This window comes from Aphelocoma coerulescens, chromosome 1A, assembly GCF_041296385.1.
Source record: "Aphelocoma coerulescens isolate FSJ_1873_10779 chromosome 1A, UR_Acoe_1.0, whole genome shotgun sequence".
Lineage (NCBI taxonomy): Eukaryota > Metazoa > Chordata > Aves > Passeriformes > Corvidae > Aphelocoma > Aphelocoma coerulescens.
Genome location: NC_091014.1, coordinates 47,156,696 through 47,183,891, shown reverse-complemented (window position 1 = coordinate 47,183,891; position 27,196 = coordinate 47,156,696). Strand labels below are relative to the sequence as shown.

The window sequence follows — 27,196 nt, the reverse complement described above, 5'->3', positions numbered from 1 at the left end:
CTCCAAAATCATGTCTGCAACTAGGCCAGTGGCTATATGGGACAACAAAGCTGGGCAGCTGTTTCAGAGAACTGTTCTAGTACGTGATGGAGAGTGGATGGCTTTGGCTGCTCATCAGCCAATTTTAGAGCCCCAAGCCAGACATTTAGAAAATTCTAAATGGTTTAGCCCCAAAACAGCATGGGCATTACTGTTTATGCTGCACCAGCATTTGGAGGCCAGAAGTGGTTCAGGATAGGCACAGTCCAAAATAAATAGGGCAGCTGTTACTCCACCAACTATCTTCAGCCATGATACAGTCTCTCCAGAACAGGGAATGCTGCTTTCTACTTGAGTTTAGGTCTGGATGTTTTAAGTGCTTATGAGGCTAAGGAATAAGTATCAGCAGCCCACACTTCTCTTTCCTTCGTTTTCAGTCAATTGTTGTTTACATCCAGGTGAAGAGAGAATAATCTCTAAGTTTCTGCAGATTTAGTGGAGTCTAAGCTTGCTCCCCAAGAACAGTTTTTCTTGTGTCATCACCCCCCCCCCACCATCTCAAAGATGCTCTTAATAACCCACAGTTTTATATGCACTGCCCCAAGTTTATTTTGAAAATGTTAGATATACATTCTAGCTCTAGTACAGCTTTCCACACAAAAAAAATTGGAAACATCTCATGAGCCCCCAATTTTAGTACAAGTGGTGATGCAGCAAAAAGTGCTATTAACAACTGCTGTAGACAGCACACTAGATACGACATTGTCCACATCGGAACATCTGAAGGATGTGTGGCTTAGTCCCACAAGTCTATCACAGCTTCAACTGCCAGAATCAGCTAAAAAAAATATATGCTTTCCATGACTTTTGAAACAGTCATTATGATTCCACTGTTAAGTTTCCTTAGCCTATAGCTGTGCCAAGACAAATATGAAAATGTGCACAGGTAGTGTCTCTACTTCCTTGGCTACAGAGAGACATCCAGCATCACAGCTAATTTCACAGTTAATTCTGAAAACACCTCAGAATTTTTTATTCTTGTCCCTCTGACCTTGTAGCTTATCTTTGCCAGTGTGCCTGGCACAGGATGCTTAAGAAAGAATACAAGATTTTTTCCACAGCTGAGAAATCTGTTCAGCATCGCCCAGATGCATGGCCTGAGGTGATGTGAAAATGGCTGTACACAGACAGACCAGAAAGTGCAGCTCTTGACACGCAGCAGTAATGACACGCAGACACAAGTGCACTGGTGGGCAAGCACAGACACAGCACCTGTCAACCCTAAGCACTCAGCAGTATCAGATCTGTTACCTTTATATGCAAATAATCTACAATCATTTTTCATCTTTAGCTTTAGTATCTAGGATATCTCCTGGAAAGGAACTGTACAATTTGGCAATGCAGTCCGTAAAGCATGTTCTTTCTCCTAGTATGCCATGTTCCTTGTACAGGAGGGCAATGTGCAACTTTCAAATTCATCCTTGTCGTGCTTATGAAGAGTACAGCGTGTGTATCCAGCACTGGTGGACTGCAGCCAGGAAGTAAGAACATGCTGGCATTTTGCATTTTTATGAGAATAAATCAATTAGTCAAAATCAGTTTTCAAACCCTACCTACCTGGAACCTGCAAATAAACTTCTCATCACAGTTAAGTCTGTATTCATATGAGAGAAGGGAATTTAAAAAATTAAACATCCGTTAAGTTTAACATGAAGAAGATGCAGGATCTCCAGCTCACCAAGACCTTCTGAGACAAGATCATTCTCGCTGCCCAAAACATGTGCTTGAACACGATTTTTAGCTGTGAACATGATCTCTCTGGCATGACTGCAAGTTTTCAAGTTGGAAGGGGAAACTGCTCATCTGTCCTTTACTCCAAGAACATGAGGTGTTGTGAACATTTCTGTGGAAGTGATTGGATGGTCTACACGAAGCCACAGAGGCAGAAGAGCGATTACTCCAGAATTTCAGGTAGAGCATGCCTGATGAGGTATAACAATTACAATACAGATTATTCTCTTTAATAAGCAGGTCACCACAGCTTTTTCCTCAAAAAGGTTAAAACAAGCTTTATTTTAACATACAAATCAGATTGAGTACAAGGCAAAACATACCCTTATAGTGATAGGCAGAGTGGGTCTCCACACACCATGTGTAGCCACTTGCGCTACAGTAATCCTGAGATACGGACAAAAGCCCTAAAAATCTTTTTAATCACTCTTGCTCTAGTCACTACCATTTGGGAATTAAAAGCATTATACAGTTCTGAGTCAAGAAAACAAATTACCTACAAGCAAAATACCCAAGATACTTGTCTAATTCCCTGCTGTCATCCAGGTACACCTGCAAGAGCACTTGAAGAAACAAACCAAGAGACGGAAATATGCAAGGTTACTTCATTAACACTGGAAAGCACGTAGAAGAATGCTAAGATATTTTTGCTACCTTCAACTACTACTGTCTTCATGAATTGTGTAGTCTATAGGTCAAGCTTACAAATCACGTGAACTTACCATAGAGCTCTCTAGACTGCATGTTAAGTTAGTAAAAAACCCCAATGTTCTTTGCTTCCTTTCACTATGAAGTTATATGTAATATAGAAATATTTTTTAAAGCTTATAAAAGCAGTAGAACAAACATTTAAAGTCATTTTCCTAATATTAAAGGCTACTTGAACACCCTCATTTTGCTACAAGACTGTTTTTCATTGAATAACGTTACAAAAAGGAAGCCTCTTTTTAAAAAAAACGTAAGGAAAAGTTATAGACAGGTTTGGAGTTTTTCTTTAGTTTTGCAAGATATAAAAATAAGTTACACTATATAGTATGGCTTTCATTATTTATCTACTCATTTAGTAGAAGAGTGTCATCATGGATTTAAACACTAGGTGTTGTAACTAACTAACCTGCCATGCTCTTCAGACTTCCTTTGAGTTTTGAATTTGTGAAAAGAAACAAGCAAGTACTAGAGGGAAAATTAAGAAGCCTCTAGAACAACTTAAATAGCACAAAACACCTGTAGAAGTCGTCTTTCAGAAAAAAATTTCACTCACTTTAACATTTTAATTTAATTTTTAAAGAAATTTAAAATTTAAGATTAAATTAAATCTTCTTGTCAAAATAAAGGCCACGCCAAATATCCCACACACTTCAACAGTCAGGACTTCACACTGAGCTTCATTTCAGAAATGTTTACACACCAGTATGATACTATTATGCTACTGAAGTAATGATCTCTCTTTAATGGCTGTTAGTCATACAAGATAATAGATTTGTTAGGCAGCTATCTCAAGAAGGCCACAATAATGCTAACCAAGAAGACTCAAAATTGCAACAAAACTGCTCAGTATTAAGTGTAGTTCACTATGAATGGAAGGGGAGGTTGGGCACAAAAGGTGTTTGAGTCAAAGACTGAAAGACCTCATTTACACATTGCCGCATTATTAATGGCTATATTATTAATATACTTACATTTTGAAGACTAAAGTTGCATTCAAATCAGACAAGCTATGACAACACTCAAATACATGTAAATAAAAAGAATTCTAATTCATAGCCAAAGTAATAACAAAATCTGATTGTGTAGTTGATGTAGCATTTGTTAGAACAACAAACTTATGAATTCAACAAGAAAGATTGTGGCACCAAATCTGGGAATATTTTCAAGCTCTAGTTTTACTCAGGACTGAAGAGTTGCCAGTTGAATAAACTTAACTGACTACTGTACTTTCCAATTCTTTGTAAACAAGACTCCGTGTTGTGCAAAAGAGGAGCTTTCGCTCCCCTTTGTCTTCAAGAAAAGTATCTGAAAGGCAAGATGTAGTGATTGTTTCTGACAGCAGCAGAATAAAGAAGCAGATAGAAAAGTAGGTATATATAAAAAAGTTCTTACAGTAAAAGCATCTGTCCTGGTTTAATTTCGTTTATGAAAAGGCACTTTACGTATTGCTAAAACTCCAATAATGTACTCGTCCTTTCAGTTTTTCTGTTAGATGGCTGCGTTTCAAGGTGGTTAGCATGAGGATGCAAATGTTCCTTATACAGTGCCTATCTGCTACAAATTTTATAATTACATATAGTATCTTACACCAGTTATTTAGAAGAACAGATTCATGTTCAAAATAATAGCAGGTCTTCAAACAATACTTCAATGATGATAGACGATCTGCCATAGACAACACATCACCTGCAGTGAGTTCACGCTAATAAAATTAGCAAAGTAAATCTTTCAGAAGTGAGTCCTCAGTCTTTTGTTTTCCTCTCGCAGTCTCTCAATTTCAGCTACTAAGCTTTCATTTACAGAGTATCTTTCAAGTAAAGCATGCATTTCATTCTACAGAAAAGAAAAAAAGTCCCAATCAGTAGTAATAAAGTTAGTAACTCCAGTTTTACCCTACTGGCTTTCATATTTCTTTTGAAAATGAAATAATGCAGATAATTCTGTTTTTAAAAACTTCTGATAAGAAAAGTAAGATTTTCCTTTTTATGCTGACATACAGCATTTTGATCATTAATACATTAGTGAATATTTTATCAAAGGATATTTTGCAGTTCTTCAGGATGAGAATCTCCTAATGCAGGTTCCATTAAATGCTCAGTACTGAGACAAGGTCTTTTTAACGCAGATCAAAAGAACAAAGATTCATAAAAAGGTGAAGCTAAAGAATACAGAACAGCTCAGTATGCATATAGTACATACAAGTGAAACTTTCTATTTCAATTCCATCTATCTTCTCCTTACCCCAGACTCTGGCCCTTTCCAAAGGACATCTCCATTTGTTTAAAACTCCTGAAATATGGAATTCATACCTACTCAAACCCCAGGTTCCCTTTATTAATCAATCAATCAAAAAACAATTTAACAGATTCCCATTCGTACTTTCCCCCTCCATATCAAATCCTCCCTTTCTTGGTCTTAATAAACAAAATACATTTTCAGTTTTGAGAAAAGATTGGTATTACCAAATTTGGTATTACCAAAATTGAAAAGTGAATACATTTCCCATCATGGTCTTTGTACGTACCAACTGCATATGGAATTGCTTGATCATCTCCAATTGCAAATTCACAATATCTCGATGGCATGCTTCTCTGGGGGAAGAATTGCAAAAGGACAATGCTTAGACTTATTTAGGAACCACTCTCTCTCCAATCCTCAGCACCCAAAACTTCACAATTACTCACCTTCACTCCCAACAAGAGTCTAGAAACCCTTAGACCATGGAACATAATCCTCTACAACATATTTTTGGAATGCTTTTGTTGTGACATTGATTTTTGTAAGTACCATTTTTTCAGCATACAAAAAGATGTAGAACCTTTTAAGTTTAGAAACATAAACATAAATATGGTGATATCAAGATTCTTTTTTCACTTGCAAACTATAAACTCCTTTTATTTTACCATTCAAAGCTGATTTTCAATCCCTTGATCACAAGCACCACAGAGAAAGACATTTATCTGTACTTGGAGATACACCTTTTCAGTACATGACTTTCAGCACCTTTTTGTAAAAGGGCCCAAAACATCAACTGTGGTAAGTGATACATTACCCTCAAGCCCATAGACTAATCCAGGTTAATCTGTGAAGCGGACATGAATTCATTTATTCATGGACAATCATTCCGCACTACAAAAACCATGCTTGAAAATAGTCTCTGAACAGGAGACTAATACAACAGTTCCAGATGCTGAGAAAGAATAAGGAGGACAGCTCATAAGTTCTTCCTGAAGAGTGCAGCACAGTGCAGTTATCTGGGACTGAGTACTGTGCTATGGGTACCACTGGCCTGACAAAGCAAGGTGTTTCTTAAGCAGATGCACACAGACCTTAGTTCATTTTCCTTTCTTCAAACATACAGCAAACCCAAAGGAAATCTTCACTTTCTCTTTCCACAGATTTTTGTGCTACGGAACTCCTACTGAAGGCAATCTTCTTTGACTATATCGAGTATAGATGCCAGCTAGCATGTTATAAATCCAAAGATATAGGTTATCTCCCAAAGACAGGGAGATAAAGAAACAAACATCTTTTTGGAACTGAATGAATTATATATTATTCCTAGTCCTCTCCTAAAGGCCCATGGTTTTCCCCCCCATTACTTGAGGAGGAATGAATTTCAGGCGAGGAAGAAAAAAATCCTTCCTTTAGATTCCAGCGACTGAAAGGTAGTTACATCAATGAGAAGCTTGCAATAGTTCCCCTCCCTCTTACTGACTCCAGTACTAACAATCCTTTATGATCAGTTTAAATGTATCTGCAACTTACAACTGGGAAAGGGGCCAGCACACCTTTCCAGCCACTCCAGAAAGTATAGGTCAGAGGAAAAACACAGTATTTAAGGCTCCAGATCTCAGGTACTGGAAGTAAAAGACTGGCGTAACTTCTAACTCTGGGATGCCTGAACACAGACTTTCAAGAAAACACATCTGCAACACATAGACTGCATTTTAAGTCACATCAGTTACAGGTTTTCATCAGATGCATGTTTATTGCCAAAAAATCCCAAGCGAGTTTTACCATATTATATTTATGTAAAGACATTAAATAACATCTGATGTATTTTTTCTGTTGGCAGATACAGAACAGCCATAGTACACAGACCTATTAAGACAGCTTTGCATTGCTTTTGGCATCAAGACAGCAGCATTTCCCCTGCCCAGCAATTCTTCTCCTCTCCATCATCGCCATTCAACCTATTTCATCTTAAACATGGGTTGAGAAGTGATCCCCTAGATACGATTCTCTTAACTTCTTCACCTTCTTCAAACTCCACTCTAAATAGAACTGTGCTAATTTGAATTCTTTCAGAACACTTGGAATGTTGGTTGGATCCACAAAGTAATCTGACACCAACCATCACTTACAGCACAGACATTATTTCAATGCAAAGCTTCACCAGCAGAAATACACACACGTTGTTTTACCTTACACATGCCAAGCTAACAACAATCAAAGCCAACACAAGTCAACTGGCTACATCAAACTCTACTCAGCACCAAATTGAAATTTCTCTGGCTGGGATAAGGAGATGAGCAACAAGGGAAAGAAAACAGCACAAGACTTCAGGAAAAGAGTAAGGACCTTGCCATGCAGACTAAATTTACCACCTGAGAAATATTCACTCATTCTGGAAACATCAGCAAAGTCATACACCAACAGCCCTCGGAGGCATCAGTCTAATTAGTCATCAGAGCTATTAAAATCTAAGTTTCATACCTAGACTTTAAAACATAGGGCTATAAATGGTGTAATTTTCTAATCCACAGAGAAATTTGTTAGAGCAAATGCTGAAACATCCCATTAAGAAAACATGTCACTGAAAGCAACAACACTCTGCATGAATACAAGTACCTGAAGTCATCCATTGTTTCTTGTATCATATTCTGAATGAAGTTTATTTGAATTGATGTCAGAGGTGCATTTGGTCTGCTACTCCCAATGGTTTCTGCTATTTTTTCTGACAACGAACTTGCAACTCCAGCACTGACAGGTGATGTTATCTTTGAGCCTTTACAATTGAAAATAAAATATTGAGACCCCTCAAGACAAATAAAACCCCATTGTATTCTGCATTACCCTGATACTTTAAAAAAAAATTTATTTATTTCATTAATTTTACCTCAAATATTGCTGGGTAAAAGAAACCGAAACAGATTTAGAATGAGTCTATTCAGAGGCAACCAGAGACATTCTAGGAGTGTTGGCTCGATTTAAAGAATCGAGATCAGATGTTCTTTTTTTAATGCTAAGTCCATTTTATCAGATTTCAAATCAGTTTACAATCAACCACACCTAGAATTGGGCCAAAATTATCAACTTACTTGTTGAGGTAGTACCATTTACTGGTAGATCATATGCAGGATGGGCCTGAATATTCTTCATTAGTTTGTCATTTGCATCAGGAGTGGATGATGGTGAAGAACTTAAAGTTATAGGTTCTGTGCTTGATAAGCTTGATTTTGAAACCTGACAACAAAAAATATTTTTTTCTTTTAAAGATGAAATCTACTTGTTACAATTGTCTAATTGCATTTGAAGACTAAGTTTTCCAAAATGCACTTTCAAACATTTTTGCTTTTAGGAATCTACTCAGAAATACGTGCTTTTCATTTCCTAGCAAGATATCTGAAAAACTGATTGCTAAAACATTCCAAATTGCCTCAAGTGGGCCCATCGAAGCAAGTGCAAAAGGCGGGAGCCTCTTAATTTTCACATCAAAACTGCTGTGACTAAGTTATATCATTCCTAGCAAACTCAGACTTCTCAAGAGCAATACAAAAGTAGCAAAGCTCTGTGCAGAGGCATATTAAAGATATCTCAAGAAAAAGAGGGAGATTGAGAACAGGGAAAGAAGAGGGTGGAATTGATCTAACAAACAACAATCAATCATACTGGTGCAACCACCTAGTGATCCTCTTGATTTTCTAGAAAAAAAAAATCAAAATACTCCTCAGGCTACCTGTTTTGTTTCACGGAAACTTATGTAACTTGATCTTATTTAAGACAAACATACATTTATCTTCCATTGCTGAAGGCCAATTCACCTAAATCACAAAAAGTTTTACGGATAAGTGTTAATAGTGTGTGAAAAGAATTACAAAATAAAATTAGATGAGGCATTATTCAGGATTTTTTTCTTCAAGTGGTAACATTCTGTCAAGATTCTAAGAAGACCACTCATAACAAGAATACCTGCTTTAAGACTTCTTTAGATTCTTGTTTTCCAAGACTTATTTTCTTAGTGTCAGTCTCTGGATGTTCTTCTTTAATTGGAGATCCCACAAGTGCATGTAATGGGCTAGACTGTATCCCTTGTGCACTACTACTCACTGGGTTTCTTTTTACTGGAAAGGCAGTGGTCGGCTGCGGGAGAAAATCCAAACCCACAAGGTAGGACTGGAAATCCAGGCCTAAAATAAAAAAGGGAAAGATGAAACACACAGGTCAATAAACACCCACACCAAATCTATCCAACAATTAAAATGCCTGCACACTCATACAAAACTGATTAACAAAAGAAATTGCCAAGAAATACGCCCCGCAAAAACTAAATCCTTAAATACAACTTATGCTGCCACCATCCTTATAACAGTAAGAAAAAAAGCAGGAAAAGCCTTTGTATATCACTATAAAGGAAAATAACCAATTACTTTAGAACCATACTCTTGACTTCCTGCTACTGCCTCAAACAATTTCCAGAAAAGTTGTTTCAGTGTCTGCTTTCGTCATTTGCTTGTTTTCAATGGTATGAGAAAATCAGCATGTGAGAACTAGCACAGACCTCCAAAGGCCTATCACTGGCATATGCTTACCATTTCCTTTTCCTTGAGGATCTTCAGTCACTTTATTTGCAATAATATCTACAAAATAGCAGAACACAGAGAAATGAAGTGTTTATTTGTATCACTGCATCAAGTCCATAATCAAAGACGAATTTAAATATCAAGCAGGTACAGCAGTCAATAAGACCCAAATGACATTTTGTCACACTACATGCACACAAACAATGCTTTACAAATTTCAGTATTAGTAACTTACCATCTCTGACTGGAGAAAACACATCTCCTAAACTACTTCGACCCAAATCATCAAAGTTATTTAATTCAGCACTTTTCCCATGATCTGTTTCTTTAGATGGAATGACATCCAAGCTGGAACTATGGGGAAAACCTTCAAAGGACAATAACATTTAGTTAGTAATTGACCTTTTCCAAAAATAACATACATTATGGCTGAACAATCTCACAGCAAGCATGACACCTGGGAAGTCCAATAAGCACTTGAGAACTGTCTGTGGATACCACTTATAGGGGCAATTTTAACTTCCTCATTTGGGCTGTCAACAAAGGTGACTACAACTTAAAGCTAAAGAGGAGGGTTGTAAAATTGGAGAACCCACCCATGTTCAGAGAAATCTATTATGATAGATGCAGCAATTTTATGCTGGATCAGGTGAAGTGAAAACTAGTGACTGCACCTTCTGCTAATAAGGTAACCACTTCCAGATGATAAAAATTAAAATTTGTTCTGCCTTAGAAGAGGAATTTGCTGTACTGGGGCCATTAAGCATTCCAAGAGAAAATATGTGAAACACCTTCTTTAAAGCTTTCCTAGTGCTAGTATATTCTCTGTTTATTTCTAATATTAGAAAATCAATTTATATATTCTAATAATAGAAAATCAAATTTGAGTTAAAATTGCAGACAAAAAAACCCCAACCAAACTTCTTCCTAGACCTTTCCCCACTTTACCCTCAAGCCCCATCCCTGACCCAATCCAGGGGGGAAAAAAAGTTGGCTTTTGTATGCATGGTACAAAGGACAGTTGTCTGAAGAATGGAAGCATATCATAACTCAAAAAAAATGCCCAGTAATTATTCAAACTACAGTTTTTAGAGAGGTTAATTAAACTGCTCAGACAACCACCAAAATAACTTTCATAATTTCATAAAATGTTCATAAAACCTCTAAGTTCTTCTCTATGTGGGATTACTTGCTCAAGTGATCCAAATATGACTGTGTGGGTTGTAGGAACCCAGAGTGCATAGAATATTTCTCTGCCTGTTTTGAGGGGTTCTACCCCCCTAGACAACACTATTATTGACCTTTGTCCTTGGAGAAAATTGCCTACCCTCTGGGAAGAATTAGAATCTACACTGGTGCAAACTAGGTGATAGAATATTATGTAAGATTGTCACAGGGTGAAAAATTTAGATGATTTGGGTTTGTTAATATAGTAAATAGATAAAAGCAAAAAACTTCAAAATGGAGGATTGTTGTTGTTCTCCAGACCTCCTTCTTCTACTACTCCATATTCTGCAGTAGAAGTAGTTTGGGATGACTGGATAAAGAATTCTGCAGTTCCTGTCTACGTGACTAGTTGATTTATTATACATTAGTGGATAAGTAAAAATAATGTACGCTTTTAGTGACCATTGGTTAATTTACCTTTAAAAAGGCTGTGTAATCTTGGTAATTGGGCATTCTCCTGCATTCTCTGCTCTGTGCTATGTCTGGGTCACATTAAGTGGTTCTATTTCTCTGATAAGACTTAATAAACAACTATCTGAAAGCAGAGAAGGCTGATAGCCCCGTTTGTCTCTCGGACTCCTGGCAAAGACTCTAAAATTCTCCTCCAGCAGGGGAGGCATAATTACAGCACAGTCAGTGTCAGTGGGTGACTGCAATTGATCATGTCCAAGTATTTCCCTTAAGTGGAACCTGAGCCATGTTTAAGATTTCACATTTAAATGTATTAATATATTACATTTCCCACTTCTTCAGATGTGTCAGTTGTGACACCAACACAGGATTGCACTTGCTAGTTAAGTAAATACTTGGTATACTGAGTCAAATTAGAAGTGCAGTATCAACCTGTGCCAAAATTTAGAGGATCTACGTGGAAAAAGTGTAATGTAAAGTTGGGCCAAAATGTCTTGTGCACTTTTACCCATTCTCAGTAATCTAAATGTAGTTAAGTACCTAAACCAGACAACAGTTGTTAAATAGGAGTTTATGGGAAGCCCGCTCAAAGTACATTCAAGTTTCTCACCACATTCTGACTTCATTTATACTTTTGTACCTTAAAACTACCTGTGATAGAAAGCTTCCATTTTGTTTAAATATGCTATCAGATTTCTTTGCTGAATGTCCCTTATTTCTCCAAAGTTAAGTCCCATAAACAGGTTCTAGAAGACATTCCAGAGAAAAAATGCCATTTGTGGTATCTCATCCATTCCCATTCTTAACCTTAAAGACCATATCTTCTGGAATATTCAGAGGTGTTTACTTTTAAAGTGAACACTCAGATTTGAAAACTGTTTTACTTGGTAAGCCTTTATTTTCTTAAAACATTTATGTATTATGCATGGTCCTCTTTAAGGGGTAACAGACATTACACCTTCAAATGAAGATAGTAAATCATATGTTTTAACCAAAATAAAAATTTCCACACTATTCAGTGATGTTGATTAGCAGCACTTCTTCCATACACAGGAAACATTCTACTTCACATCATACTTTACTGCATACCCAAGGGAGGTCATTAATACACATGCCTACGTACTGCAGTGGCTTATTGCCTAATTACTGTTACTAAATGTATTTCCCCTTATTTTAAAAAGGAGGGGAAAAGTACTGTTGCATTAAAATGGTTGAGGATTTTTTTCAAGAATCAAACTAGCAGTGTCACTGATTTGATATTTTCAGAACTCTTGAATAAATAAAATTTTAAGAGTACATTTCACACAATGGCAGAGTTTTGGAATGCTCAGAATTTTTACAAAGAGCTTGTTAATTTCAGAGGCATAGATAGCAAGTACAGTTATACAACTAATCAGCCTTGCAACTATATTTAACATCTTTCCTACCATGGGATACTGGAATCCTGCCTCTCACAAAAATACAGTTCAGTTGTCACTTGGGTCTTTGGACTAGGCTGGGTTTTTTTCTCTTTGTTTTGTTTGCTTGGCTTTTTTTTTTTTTTTTTTGGATGAGGTCTGTTACTCCTATTTGTTAACAGAATTACAAACCTTTAGCTCTGCATTCCATGCAGAAATTGTATCAGTAACTTTATGTACATAATCTACAAGAAGCCAGAATGTAAGAGATAGTCCCACAGTGCCACCACAATTATAAGACTTCACCTGTCTTAAGCTTATAGTAGGACCCAATTTACCTCCTACAGTCTCATAGCATGAGTTATGCAGTGGGGAGGGAAAAGAAGATGCAGATGTGCATGCATATGCACACAATACTTCCTAAAAAATGCCCTTCCCTCAGTGAAATTTTTATACTGTAATGGTCAAAACACAAAACATTGCTTCCATCTTCACCATTATGCCAAATACTGTAAGAGTAGGAATACAACATTACCTGTTTTCTCCTGAAAAATCTCTCCTCCCTTATTCTCATTTGTCAATGTAAGATGAGAGGAAACTGCTGCTGATGCTTGAGAGGCAATGTTTTTGATGCCAGTATTTTGAATTCCTCCAAGATTACTACCAGCTTTGACTTCTACTCTTTTGGACACAGGTTTATTTGAAGAACCTGTAAGGTTAGACTGAAGAAAAAATAGAACCAATTAAGATAATTTATTATGCCTTCAGCCAGAAGTAAAAATGTATGCCAATATACCTTCCTTTTTAAAAACAGCAAAAAAATTCAGTTCAAGTTGTAAAGGTTGCCTAGGAGATATGCCTTTATAAATATAAAAAAAAGGTATCTTAATGTAACTTCAAAGAGCATGGGAAACATCCGTATTATCATACGGATACCGTGAAGACCTTCACAAAGATAGCAACAGAATTTAACAGTGGAGTGACCTTGCATGAGTCAATTTTGATCCCAAGTTTAGACAATAGGAGAAATAAGAGATTACATTACTAGGGACTCCAAATTTTACAGGAATAGTTAACCACTAGCAGTAAGTGTACTAAAGGAGAAGGAAAGTCTCAGAGTGGTAAAGAATCCATTTCAAAGGTTCTCTCAGTGTCCATTAAATGAAAGCACAGGGTTTCTGGATACAGTAGAGCCTAATTAAGCCTTGGAAAAACCTCTTAAGTGTTCTCTATTATTTAGTTAACTTCTCCACTGTTTATATGTGCCAGCAAAAGTCCATACAGAAGACATACAAAATATCTCAAGGTGAGCAGCCCTGTGTCTTCTTAAGCGGAAGGGCCATTACAGACCTTTCTGCTACTGCCTACAAATGAACCTGAGGTGCCACAAACTGATCTGCAAAGGAAGCATATCCACACCAGAAAACCTAGAAGACTAAGTTCCACTTATTTCAACACTAAGGCTAGGAGTGGGGGGAATTCCAAATTAACAATGCCTAAAGAGGCAGTTAAGACTAAGCAGTTTATAATTTCTGTGCTGGTATGATCCAATTTTGTTGGCATCTGTAATGCTTAGACAGTGAATGCTAACCTTTTTTTAGAACTTAAAACTCATGCTTTGCTTTCATTAATTTGCATATTGAACAATAAAAAGGAAAGCTTTTTTTACCTTGGAAAAAGTGCTACTGAACTGAAGACGTATGCATTTCACACAGCCTTTGTGAGCAATAACTGTTTTCACTGGCGATGTCAGTTGTCTTAAGTCATACTGCCAGATCTTTCCCCGGGAACATCCTATAGCCAAAGTAGTACCATCAGGCATGAAGTCTACTGTGGTAAGAGGAAAATCAGCTACAAGTGTTGTCAGTAACCTTCAAATATGAAAAGGACAGGATGGATCTTTTAGAATTCAGAAGTTGGCCTTTTCTATACAGAATATCAAAAAAAAAAAAAATATATATAGATCAAAGCTTTCATAATTCACCTACAGGTCAGTAGTTCAACTTCTCCAATGCCAAGTAAATTCAGTGCACTATCTTAAGACACAGTGGATTAGGTTTATACTAAGCATTCATGCTCAACAAGAAAAAAACTACATATGCCCCAAAAGACTTCATGGGGACAGGATCACATTACCTTCTTAATAGCAAACACCAACATTATTTACTGATACCATCATTTACAGCAGCACTCATACTACATACATTCTCTCATCCTCTAGCTTTCCAAGCCTATCAACTCTACCCTTCCCACAGCTCTGGGAAGAACTTCAGGTCTTAGTTTGCATCCTTCTACTACACCTTTCCAAAATGCAAACAGACTCCTGCTTTTACTCAGCTAGAGTAAAGCACTACTCACGCTAAAACCAATGTCCCACGAAACCACTTGCCATCCTACCCTCTTACTACACAGTCCCATCACCAATGTCCCATATTTCCTGCTTTTTCAGCCAATATTCTCCCCTATCTCAGCAGCTCTGTGCACCACAGTTACATCTTTTATCCTAACTAGAAAAGCAGGCAAGCTAAGCTCAGGTGGCTGAAGGTCCTCACAGGCTGTACTGTCCCTCACAGAGGTTAACTGCTCTGTATCAACAAGAAAAGCCCACACACAAGCACTGGGGAACATCACTCATAATCTGGGCTTCAATTAGTTCCCACATGCCTTGGAGTTTTTTAACTGTTTGTTAACTTAAAAAGCAAAACAGATTATGGGGCAAGTTCTCCAGCAGCAATACGCCAACCACTTCAACCATTCTGAATGGGGGCTGAATTAATTATTTCATGTCATAATTCGGCACGTTTTTTCAGTTTATAAAACCCAAATAACGAATCTTCTAAAATCAAAAGGTCTTTCATATACTCACTTTTTACTTGAAGTGTCATAGAGAATAATTCTTTTATCCAAACCTACAGTTACAAGCAGCAGCTTATTGACTGGAGAAAAGCAGATTTCTGAGGCTGGTGCTTTATGAGTATTTTCAAAATTATGGTATGGGTTCTGGCTATTTACATCCCAGAGAGTTACATTTCCACTGTCAGAAACAGTGCCCAGCAAGGATTTCTTAAAGGATGAATATTTCAAGTGTCGAATAGGCTGTAAAACAGACATAAAAATGAATTTTAATACCAATATTAAACACGATATTAAATTATTTTCTAAAGACACAAACAGATTAGGAATACAAAGTTAAAGTAGTCTACAAAGGCTTCCAACTCTGAAACACAAATAGTAAAACCGGAAAAATTAATTTTGCATTACAACACCATTTTTGGTATCAGAGGGGCAGACTTTTTTTTACTATTATGGGGTACCATATGCGCTGATCAGCAAAATTAAGGACAAGAAAAGGAAACTTTTCTAAAAATTTCTCAATTTTTCAGCAACTATCAGCCCTCATACAAAAAAAAAGAATCACACCTCATCTCAAGTTAAAGGAGTGAAAAGGTACATTATTTCACCAACTAGTCTTCTGCCAAGAATGTTAAACTTAATTCCCTTTCACTGATTTGAGGTACTTGGATATAAGCCAATTTGATAAGACACAGATTCCAGAGTTAAGCAAGTATGTAGGTCCTGACAGACTTCAACCTGGGGACTAAAACCACAGTAGAGGATAACATGCGTGGTTTATCACATGCAGCCTCGCTATCACAGAATCAGGTAATCCAGGAATTTTACTCGCCTTTCAGAAAATATACTTTGTTTCCACTACATTGCTTCAGAGGATGTTTCAGATGCTCACTGCTCTAATTCTAAATTACAGTACTCAATTTCCTGATTAATTTTACTTATGACCCATCTGCACCTATTCACTCCTGTCACCATAATGCCCTTACACTTAAAACTGTTTCCAAACTCCCTGTTTTACTGAACAGCACAACCTCACCTTCCTTCAGGCTTTATTTTCCTATATAAAAAATAAGTGAGAGAGTCCCCCAGGATTGGTTTTCCAGTACCATCAGTCTCTTTGCAACTCTCCCAGTAAGAATCTTTCTTGAATATGGACAACTAAAATCTTTTATGATCCTCAAAATATTTTGCTACTGTCTTTGCAACAGCAGTAACGCTTCATCCATTTTATACTGTAAATACCCACCCTGAAATATCCTAGATTGCATTTTCTTTTTTTGAGTCTGTTTCACTCATCATCATTTTATATTAAGAAATCCAACGCCTTCTTTCCCTGGGGAATTTTGAAATCCTACTCTAATAAGAAGAGCCTTGGTTATCCCCCCACTTTCTACTCTGTCACAATTATTCCCATGTCTATAATTGCAATCATTTTTGGATACTGATACAACCCTCTCTTATGGGCAAATGCCTTCCCACTGGGTTTCATCATAGCACTACTTAGAGTCACACAATCACTAAGGTTGGAAAAGCTCTCAAAGACCATTGAATGCAAGCCTTACCCCAGCACTGCCATGTTCACCCCTAAACCATGTCCCTAAATGCCACACCTACATGTCTGTTGAATGCTTCTAGGGATGATGATTCCATCGCTTCCCTGGGCAGCCTGTTCCAATGCCTCACTACCCTTTCAGAGAAGAATTTTGTCCTAAAATCCAATCTAAACTGGTGCAACTTGAGGCCATTTTCTCTACTCCTATTACTTGTCACCTGTGAGAAGAGACTAACCCCCACCTTGCTAGTACCTGTTTGTCAGGCAGTTGTAGAGAGCAATAAGGTCCCCCCTGTGCCTCCTTTTCTCCAGGCTGAACAACCTCAGCTCCCTCAGCTGCTCCTCAAAAGACCTGTGCTCCAGACCCTTCCACAGTTTTGTTGACCTTACTTCTCCTATCATAAGGACTACTGAAACTATTAAGATAGATAATGAAAGAAAATATTTGTTTATCAATGTAAAGAGTTTCCTACCCATCCTCTCTAGTATTTTCTCACAAAGCACTAAATCAAGTACTTTACTCAAGTCCAGTCCAATGAGTGCTCTTCTATTTTATTTGCCTGAAACTGCTCTCAAAAAGCTATTGTTTTATTCTGACATAGACCACACCACAATACATTGTACTGGCCTTTATCCTATTTCTGTCTTTAACTTCATTTTAATGGAGATATGCCTTGCTTCATATTCTTCCAGCATCATTTCCAGCACCTGTATTGCATGTCTTGCTGGACACCAAATTGCTTCAACCTGCTTTAAAGAGGTGGCACTTTCAACTGCATATTCAAATTGGAATGAGTATGACTCCTCATCATTAATATGGTCCTCTACTGGACACAATGGAGACATTTTTATCATAATTTTTCTGTTTATTTACATTAAAAAAATACTGAGAGATTCAGGAGTAACAGCTTCAATTACAAACAGGATCTACATGGGAAACATTCCTAACTCACATTTCTCTCAATTCTTCACCTCCAAATACCTTCCTCCTTACTGCTCTGGCATCTGCTCCTGTTTAATTTTTCTCACTCCTGTCCTTCTGCCCACCAAAATTACTCTCTTCTAGCTCTTATCAAACCTCACTTGCTATCCTACCAAGTTGGCCATTTTCTTTTCTCCTTTATCCTTTTAATCTCACAGGTCTCGGCAAGTTCTCCATTTTCTTTCATATGCCTACATTCCCCATATTACCACTGCTCCCCACTTCAGCTTTAAAAGCTGAAGAACATTTCACTATATGGAGTGGCCAGAATCCATCACACTCCTTTACAAATCAGCCAGCTGTTCAAACAGCTGAACTAAATGCTGTTGCTAGGAGAATTGCATCAGGCAGCGAAGACTTGAACAAACACTACGTTTTGAAACAAACCTTAATTTATCCTCCCAACAGCAGGCAGATAAGAATCTGGTAGTCTAAATGAATGCAAAGACAAATTACAGGATCTGCAAACAACTCTGTGCAAGAACTCAATTCTAATAAAACACAAAGGTGTTTCTAAATTAAAATCAATTAACAGAATATAGGCCAATGCTCCTACAAAAAGAATTTTGTTTAAAGACACAGAAAGCACAGCAGCCTTGGGCTATTCTGCTACTTGTAGAATCTACACAACATGAGAAATTAACTGGCAAGGTAACTACATTCCACCATGCTGAATCAAACACAGACAAGCTAAAATTTATAAGGTTAGTTAGACTTCACATTCCTCAATTCTAAAAAAAGTTACTATGGAGTGGTGACCCTTCCTAAGTCAGACAACTAGTGCCAGGATCAAACAGTATAATACACTGTTTATCTATTCAAGTTTACTCTTAAGGAAACCTGGCCCCTAAGCTATAAATCAAGTAAAGGCTTTTTAAATTTAACAGAATTACACAAGTCTTCAGATATTTGCTCCACTGCAGAACCAATCCTTCGATTCTCCAATTAAAACCCAAAACAACAATAAAGCCATTTCTGCACATAAAAGTAAAGACCATTTTTAGGATCGAAGGCAAGCTGGTAAACTGGAACATCCAACTAGCCAACTCATTACAAAATCACAGCTCAATTCCATTTTAAATTAAAGCTATAATCAAATAACTGCCCTCCCTAAGAAAATATTACAGACCTTTCAGAATGTGAACAGGAGCTCTTTGTTTGCAATTACTTGAACACATCGAATAGCTTTATCCATCCTAAAGGTCAGTCAGCTTTGCAGCAGACCTCTTGATTTCATCTGACAAAGTAGTTATTCATGGCATCTCTCCTACTCCTAATCACTTTTTGCGGAAAGAACTGAATATATCAAACAGGTTCATGCAAATCATCCTCACAAGAATTTCTTCATTTTCCAATTAACTTGCAGCATAGTCCCCACTCTGGATATTCACCTCAGCTGCATAATCCAGCCACGGACCTCCCTGTAGCTCCTGCCTCACGTCCACATTCTTCATAAGATCGTAACAATCAAATCAGAAAAATGACCTGACTGTATAGATGGATTTTTAAGATCAAACCAAGTATGAAGTACAATTTTGCTTCAACACAAGTATGGGATTGGCAATGGATCAAAGACACTGCAGCACCTAAGAGCAGAGATAGTTTAAATTTAACAGAGATTTTTCATCAGAAAGTATACCATAATTCCCGAGATGCTGTGAGACTGTAAGAGATTTTTCACCAAGTTATACTGTTCGTGCTAGACAGGAGAAAAATTTTATTTGACACTATCTGCAATCTAAGACTGAAAAAGCTGTTGCAGTAACAGAAAAGGAATAAGTCACAACTGAAATATTCCTCGCAACATTAAAGGTCAGGTTTAGGACCAAAGCAACAGTTCTGCATCCCTAGGCAGGTCCTACCTCTGTAAAAATGATTCAGTAAAAAACAAAAGCATGTCTAGAACTCAAACACATGGCTATCCCTAAGACAAGAAAATTCTCACTAAGAGGACACATTGGAATTCCCAATGGGACAACACAGCTCATTTACTACTGCAAATGCTTATATCAGGGGAATTTCCCTTGTGATACCCACTAATTCTTTTAGTATCTTTTGAGTCTGCAGAAAGGAATTGCAGTGGTAAACCCTATCAAGGTCCTGAAGTAGTACATATGTTTTGTATTTGTCTTGTGCATAATCTTCCTTCAAACTAGTTCTCCCAAATATTAACTGAATACCTAAGTAGGTAAGATAAAACCTCATTACTTTTCTCTTTGAGCAGCTGTGCAATTTTAATCTCCATATTAAATAAAGTTATTTCCAAGTACAGGCTTGTATTCACCCCTACCGTACAGATAGGCTTGAGTAAGTTAGAACCCAGGCTACATGATCTTTGCCCTTTGCAACAATATCATCAAGTCATGAGTGGAAATCCTGCTTTGGTTTGTAAAACCAAATGTGCTTTTAATCAGTTCTAAGATGTCTAAAAGTTTGTTCTTGAGGAACCAGTGTCTACAAGTAAAATTTGCTCTAACCTGTATAGAAATTAAGGCACTTGAAAAATTTAATATTTCGATGCTACCTATTATTTAAGGCTATAATGCACACAGTGGCCTGCTTTTTCCTTTTCTTAAGGGCACTCTTAAAAATTAAAATGAAACAGAGTAACAAAACTTAAAAGCTCTTGATATGTACTTTCAGTTTCTAAAGACTGTGAATTAAGCTTAGTACCTGAAAGGAACTTAACACAGCCTACCTGTCTGCTGCCATAACCAAAAGGAGTACTTGACAAATTAGTGGTAACACTGTGTAGGATGATTTCACCACTCAAAGATCCAGAAACAATGTAGCCATCATTCCAATTATATGCAACACACGTGACTTCATCTTTATGATCCTGTGGGAAAGGGAGGTTAGAGAGAATTAGACATTCTTCCTAATTTATGCTTTTGCAAAAAAACTTCAGCTTGATTTTTTATGACCATCTGTAACATTTTAAAAGATTTAAGTTGTTATGAAATATCACAGCAAGCAGCAGCAAAACATACCAAAGATCAATCATAACCACTCTCTGATTGTTTGCATTAGGTGGTTTTAATAAATTAGTAAAGATCATCATGTAGTTATACACAGTATTTTAATAGGACAACTACAGAGATATTTACCACAGGTGTTATGAACATTATTTTTAAAGTCAAGTCTCCCAGAAACCAGTGATATTTGAATACACTTTCTGTTTATCTGATGTGCTACTGCCAACTTCGCCTTCTGACACTTTTAGCATTAACACACGTATTTACCAACTAGCTTTTCAGTAGCCATTTGCAGTGATGATATTCTGTATAATGAACATGTTATTGGTTCCCTATATTTCTATATAGGGGAAGACAATCAAGTACTTCTAACCCAAAAGGAATAGATATTTAAAGTAATGTACTGGCTACCTAGCAGTTTTGTTTCAAACTGTAATTCTGAAAGTCCAAGGAAAAAATGTATAAATCAAAGCTGAAGTTTCATAGCCTCCTAAAACAGTGGTGCTAAAATAAGGGCAAACCATCTGCTTAAGGCATCTGGGAGAGATAACAAGCCATCCTAAGTTTTATGCATCATAAAAAGGTTTTAGAGAATTCATACTGGATCAGTTAGAAGAAAACCATCTCCCAGTTTTGCACAACATTAGTTCTGCTACAGTACTCTACAAATACAGAAGTGTTTTCTCACTTGACATACTAGAAACAGCAATTACCTGGAATGCAACTCCTGGAAAAAAATCCCCATCAGACAATATCAATAAAAATTTGCAAAATAAGAAGTCTATTCTGAAAATTTAAGCATATATAATTATAGAATTGTACTCTGAAAACACCAAGTTCCCTATGTTTATTAAATTTGCTACTTACAGCTCAAAGAACATAAACTTCAACAAGACCCAGATGTGTGCTAGCTCCTATCTGTGACCTTGATACTACAGACATCAGACTTAGAAAAAGTGTATTTTTTATAGTTGGCAGCAAAACCTGGGAGTGGAAAGCTACAGTTCTTCCTCAGCCAAACTTACCTTTAGGCTGCGGTAAATCTTTCTGGACTTCAAATCCCAGATATTAACTGTGTTATCAAGGCCTCCACTGACAACATGTGAAGAACTAGAATTCAAGCTCACACATGTCTGTTTTGCCTAGTGGAGAAAGAAGAAAAAAGTATGTTAAAGATAATTAAGGGATTTATTCAAATCTACTTAAAAGCATAATGATGTGTGTTTTCATTTTCACCAGCACGAATAGTCCCACTGACAGACCCTTTCATACTCTACAGCCATTTCCCATCAAAAGGCACTTAAAATCCAGTCCAGTTTGGACATACATTTAATATACTTTAAAATGTAAGCATATTAATTAATAAACCCTCAAATGCTCGCACTTCCCCATTCCCATTTAAAATTTTTTGGCACCTTTTCCTCCAATATGCATTTTCCCTTTAAATTATAGCTCCATAAAGTGCAATCATAGCCTTTTATTCAGGTACTGAGGTTTTTTAAAAAAAAAGTCCAAAGTTAAGGAAAAAAAATTCTTTAGAAGAAAATCAAGAAGTTGCCTAAGTTACACACTTCACATTTCCTAAACATTACAGGGAATATTATAGCAGCAAACCTCATAATTCGGTTAAGTGATTCTTTTTAAAATAATCACTGAAGTACCAGCTTTTGAAAAAAAAAATGTCAATCTTAGTGATAGGCCTACATTGAGGACAAATTATTATTCAGTTCCACCAAGTTGAAAATTCACTTTTAAGTTCTCAAGATTTAAGTGAAGAAAAAACAAGTCCATCTAATTATTGACATGGTAAAATTACAAGGAATTGCATCAGTTATAGATCAAATTCAGTGAAATCTTCAGGACAAACACTCCACCTTTGAAAGAGTTTGCTTCAGCACCATAAAGGCAAGGTTTGAACAACTTTTCAGAAAATTTCCAGTCCAAATTAGCATTACAACAGATATCCAAGGAGAATAATTACAATGGTTTAGAACACTAACAAGCTATTTAAGTGACCATGTGAAGAGACTCTTCTAAAACTAAGCCCAGCTTTTTGAAGTGCCCCACTTCCATTTAACAGGGGAACAAAAAAAAAAGCCTTGAACACAACACAAATTCTCATATTTCTTGCAATTCCAGAAGCTGGCATATGTACACTCCAAGAACAACCTCTACATAGAATCCAGTGTTTTCCAGGTACAATTCTTAGGCATGCACAATACTGCCAGTTCAAGCTGGAAAATGAGTTCAAACTTGAGCTCTAGTCTATCTCCTATACATTAGATCACATCTGAACCATCGACTGCCTCAAGTGATCATATTTGAATAACTGCATCTGTATCTTCTTACTGACAGAACTATTTTAAAAGCACAATTGCCCCCACTCTTTATATGTGTTCAACAATACACAAGGAAATGTTTTTACATATGTGTCATAATTCTAACAATACTAGAATTAAACTGATGCCAATATGCAGAACAGATGTGAGACACAAAAATAAGGGAAAAGCATTACTCATACTTACTCCTTCAGCTATTTCAAAGAGTGGAACAGGTTTGCTTTTACAGCTTGAAACAACTATTTTATCACCAGCAGCAGAAGCAGTGGCCAGGTATCTATCTTTGTCACAAGTTAAGGAGCCTAATTGTAGGATACTGGTGATTAATAAAAGCAACAGGAAGTTTCCCTTATTGAACAGAAGACAGATTGGCTTCTTCTAAAGGACTGTACCTTGAAGGGACCTAGAAACAGAAACATAAGGCTATTTTCCAAACTTTCATTAAGAAGCTCTTGAACTGCAGCCCTTACTTGCCAATGCAAGAGAGCAATTTCTTTGAGAGAAAAGACAAGAAATATCTGCCAGGTATTATTTAGGAGCTCTTTACCACTAAGGCAGCTTATCCAGTCCACAATTCTGCTTCCCCACACCCCCAAGTAAGAGCCCCATTTGTCACTAGTTCAAAGGAATGTCTGTTGCTCTTAGTAGCCTATGGATTTAAAGAATGGTCCTGGTCATGACAAATGTTAAGACTACTTCACCATACAGTTTCTAGAGTACAATGAGCAGTTGCTAATTTCTCCCACTCTGTACTGAGAAAAGAAAAACAAAAGGCCAAAAAGGACCTTTTATGAAAGCAAGTACCCCAAAGTAATAGGAACATTTATAGAACTACAGAGCAGGGAGACTGCACCTGCACTGCCACCAAACAAATTGATTAATCATTTAGTCTCCAGGCCAATGCCCATTGTGATTTTGTACTTGCTCATTTAAGAATAATACAGGTTAATTGCCTGGATTTAACACAAGAGAACCATTAGGTAGTGCTTGCTATTGCTTTCATCATTTTAAGGCACTTTTTCAGAATTTTACAAAACTATGCAGAACCTAAACTAATGCTTTATCCCTAACAAGTTGACAAGTCTATAAAGCAAGGTTCTTCATTGTTTCAGTTTTGGGAGATGAAGAGGAGACTTGGTAGCAGAAAGCATTTAAGACAGACTGTGTACAGATAAAGTTTACTAAATACATACAAGTGTGTATGCATATACATGAAAACGTATCTGTGCTTCATATTCTCTGAAAGCTCCATGGCTAAAACATGCATTTGTGTACCAACTGGTGTCACTTTTTTCTCATACATTGACTTAGAGGACAGATATTCAGAACTTGCAGTTGCTGTGTGCCAGCATCCTGTCCTCCTTCTACATCAAGATGAGGCACCAGCACCTTCTTCTGTAACAGCCATACAAGCCGTTCATCTGACAGCCCTCTGAGATTTTTCACACGTTCATCCAACACTTGGCCCCTCATATCATTATCCTAGAACTGGCTTCCAAGTCAGAGGTGAAAGACCTAAATGGGTCAGATCTATTTTGATTATAAACCACCAAATCCTATGGATGTTTTCCTATACAGCCAACGCCTTTGTGCTTCCTCTCTAAATGCTACAAGCAATGGAAAGAAAACCACTGCCTACAGGGTTAGAGGTAAGCGTACACTGTCAAAGGCTATCAGAATCAACAAGAAGCTGCCCCAGGAAAAAAAAACATTTTGATTACAATTTTCCTCACTACACTATGTACAAACTTTTACTACACTAGCAATTGCTTTGTTCAAGTTTGTCAGTTAATTGAGCACTGTCTTAAAAGAAAGTATCATAATCAACTATTGAAGAAACAAATGAGCAAGCTTTACAGTTGGCAGGCAATTCAGGCATATTATAGCCATTAGAAAAGCGTGGGCTCCTAAGAGAAAAGAAACTTCTTCAGAATTATTTACCATCATGAACTGATTCTGAAAATCCCTTCAACATGGGGAACCACAAAATACATACCAATTTTTTTATATGAGACTTCAAAACGTGTCAGGTCTGTGTTTTACAAACACTTTAGTAAAAAAAGGAAAGGAAAAAAACCACTGGAATTTTGCAGAACACCCACAAAAATATGGCTGAAACTGTAAAGGATACTATTGCTGGCCCAGCATAGTGAGCTGACTGGATGTGAGGGCGTATGTGGGTTGAACTGCTCCACCACAGTGAGAGTTGAGGAATCCCATATTTTAATGTCGTCTCCTGATGAGGCAAAACGTATGCTTTCTTGCATGGCTGCACCTGTTTTGGCAGAAATAAATAAGTAAGTGAAAACACATAAAAATATAAAACAGGCAACCTAACAATTCAAAGTAACAATTTTAAATGGTACGGTTGAAGTTCTCTTGACGACCGCGACATTTATTTGGAGAGTTAAGCAGTCAGTACTGTTCAGCTGCATACACGAGTGAAAGCAGCAGACACTCCAAGCTTTTGCTACTTGAATTCTTGCAGGAAGTGTGTGATTTCTTTTTCACAAAGCCATCCTCTCTATGGCATCAAGAGACTAAAATGAAGCTTTTATCTTCACAGTTCACAGCTGCCTTCCAGAAAGCCCTGAGTATTTGAAGGACCCGTTTCTCACCAGTAGATGGGGATATACAAACCAGAATCAAACTGCTGCAGGGGAAGGCTGGGAGTATGGACCTAAAGGACTCGCTTCAGCGTTCATCTCTCACCACTCCAAAGGAGACATCCGAGAATCCTTTAAACTAAACCTTTGGCAGTAGAATATGAGCGACGAGTCACCTTTCATCGCAGCTTACGAAACATTACAAAACAAAAAAGCCAGGAACAATGTACTGCTACTTGTTTTGACTGACACCGTTCTAAGACTTAAAGCCAGGCTAACGGGTGCCTGGTTTGAAACGCTGACTATCAGCTTTGTACCCCGGTAATTTTAAACAGCCAACAAACGAGAACTCTAAACGTGAACCTTCCCTTCAGCTAAAAACATAACCACCCCTTAGCCAAAGTTTGCGGGACGTTTCCACACAGCTTTAGGCCGTACATTCTAACTACCGGGAGCATTAACACTCAAAAGACTACTCAAGAAATTCAGGGTCCACACACGCCTTCGTTCGGCACCACCCCGCGGAGCCGCTCCCCGCCGCTCCTCCCGCCTCACACGGAGCTCGTCTCCCGCTCCCCCCTCCAGCCCCGGAGGCCGCGGGAGGAGTCGCTCGGCGCGCCTCGCCCCACGGCATCAGCATCGCCACCGCCCGACCGCGGCCCCGCGCCCGCGCTCTCCCCGCGGCGCTGCGCACCTGGCCGGGCGGGCACCGGGCCGAGCCCCCGCTCCGAGCCCCGCCGGCCCGGCCCAGCGCCGCCTGAGGGACCGGCCCGGCCCCGGCTCCGCCCGCCCCGACTGGGCCCGGCCGCGCGATCCCGGCCCCGCGCGCGCACTCGCGGCCCGACTTTCCGCGCCGCGCCCAAGTTCACACGCCCCGTCCCGGCAGCCCCCGCGCGCCGCGCCCGGCGCTACGGCGGCCCGAAGGGGCCCGTTAAGGAACGGGACGCGCCCGGCTCAGTCAGCGGGTCCGTCCCGCAGTGACCGCCACAGGCAGCTCCCGGGCCGGGCCCCGACCCGCTCCCTGGCAGCTGCTGAAGGAAGGTGGTGCTGACCACGAATTGGCAATAAACCCGCCTTGGGTGTGTTGGAGGGGCACCAGACCCGGCATCTGCCGCGGTTTGAATTGGAAACGCAGGAAGGTCTGCGTTCCCGTGCTGAGCAAAAGGCATCCGCCACAGCGTACATCTGGGACACGGGGATAGCGTGGTGACAGAGCGGAATAAATGATAGCAGCTAATACATTACTTCTAGGAACACCAAGTATTAGAAAATTGTTGCATGTCTTTTCTGAGTTGGAGTATAACTGTTATTCTGGTCATGCTGAATTTTACAGAAGGAGGGATTTTTCGTTATTGTCATCTGGTAGAATAAAAGGTAGCTCTTCCTTCTGTGTGTTTTCACTCCTGCTTTCTACCCCTAAACACAAAATTATTTACTAAAATATTGACATCTGGTAGAATAAAAGGTAGCTCTTCCTTCTGTGTATTTTCACTCCTGCTTTCTACCCCTAAACACAAAATTATTTACTAAATTATTGACTTTAAAGGTATATTAGACGTGGAACCTGTAG

General features: G+C 38.2%; 1 protein-coding gene across 2 annotated transcripts; it reads right to left on the bottom strand.

Annotated features, from left to right (window-relative positions):
- Positions 1 to 584: 584 nt before the first annotated feature.
- NEDD1 (NEDD1 gamma-tubulin ring complex targeting factor) lies at positions 585 to 26,470 on the bottom strand. 2 transcript variants are annotated; one of them, XM_069000513.1, is made up of 15 exons: positions 26,321 to 26,470; positions 25,152 to 25,295; positions 23,207 to 23,301; positions 21,707 to 21,823; positions 20,405 to 20,545; positions 15,186 to 15,415; positions 13,989 to 14,190; positions 12,855 to 13,041; positions 9,520 to 9,651; positions 9,294 to 9,341; positions 8,674 to 8,891; positions 7,803 to 7,947; positions 7,333 to 7,489; positions 5,003 to 5,069; positions 585 to 4,311 (listed from the first exon to the last, which is right to left on the bottom strand). In XM_069000513.1, exons 2-15 carry the CDS (start codon positions 25,285 to 25,287, stop codon positions 4,207 to 4,209), a joined length of 1,980 nt encoding a protein of 659 aa, XP_068856614.1. In that variant the 5' UTR covers positions 25,288 to 25,295; positions 26,321 to 26,470; the 3' UTR covers positions 585 to 4,206. The 2 variants fall into 2 exon arrangements, with proteins under 2 accessions (XP_068856614.1, XP_068856605.1); XM_069000504.1 differs by having other exon boundaries at positions 8,812 to 8,891; positions 26,321 to 26,399.
- Between the last annotated feature and the right edge of the window lie 726 nt (positions 26,471 to 27,196).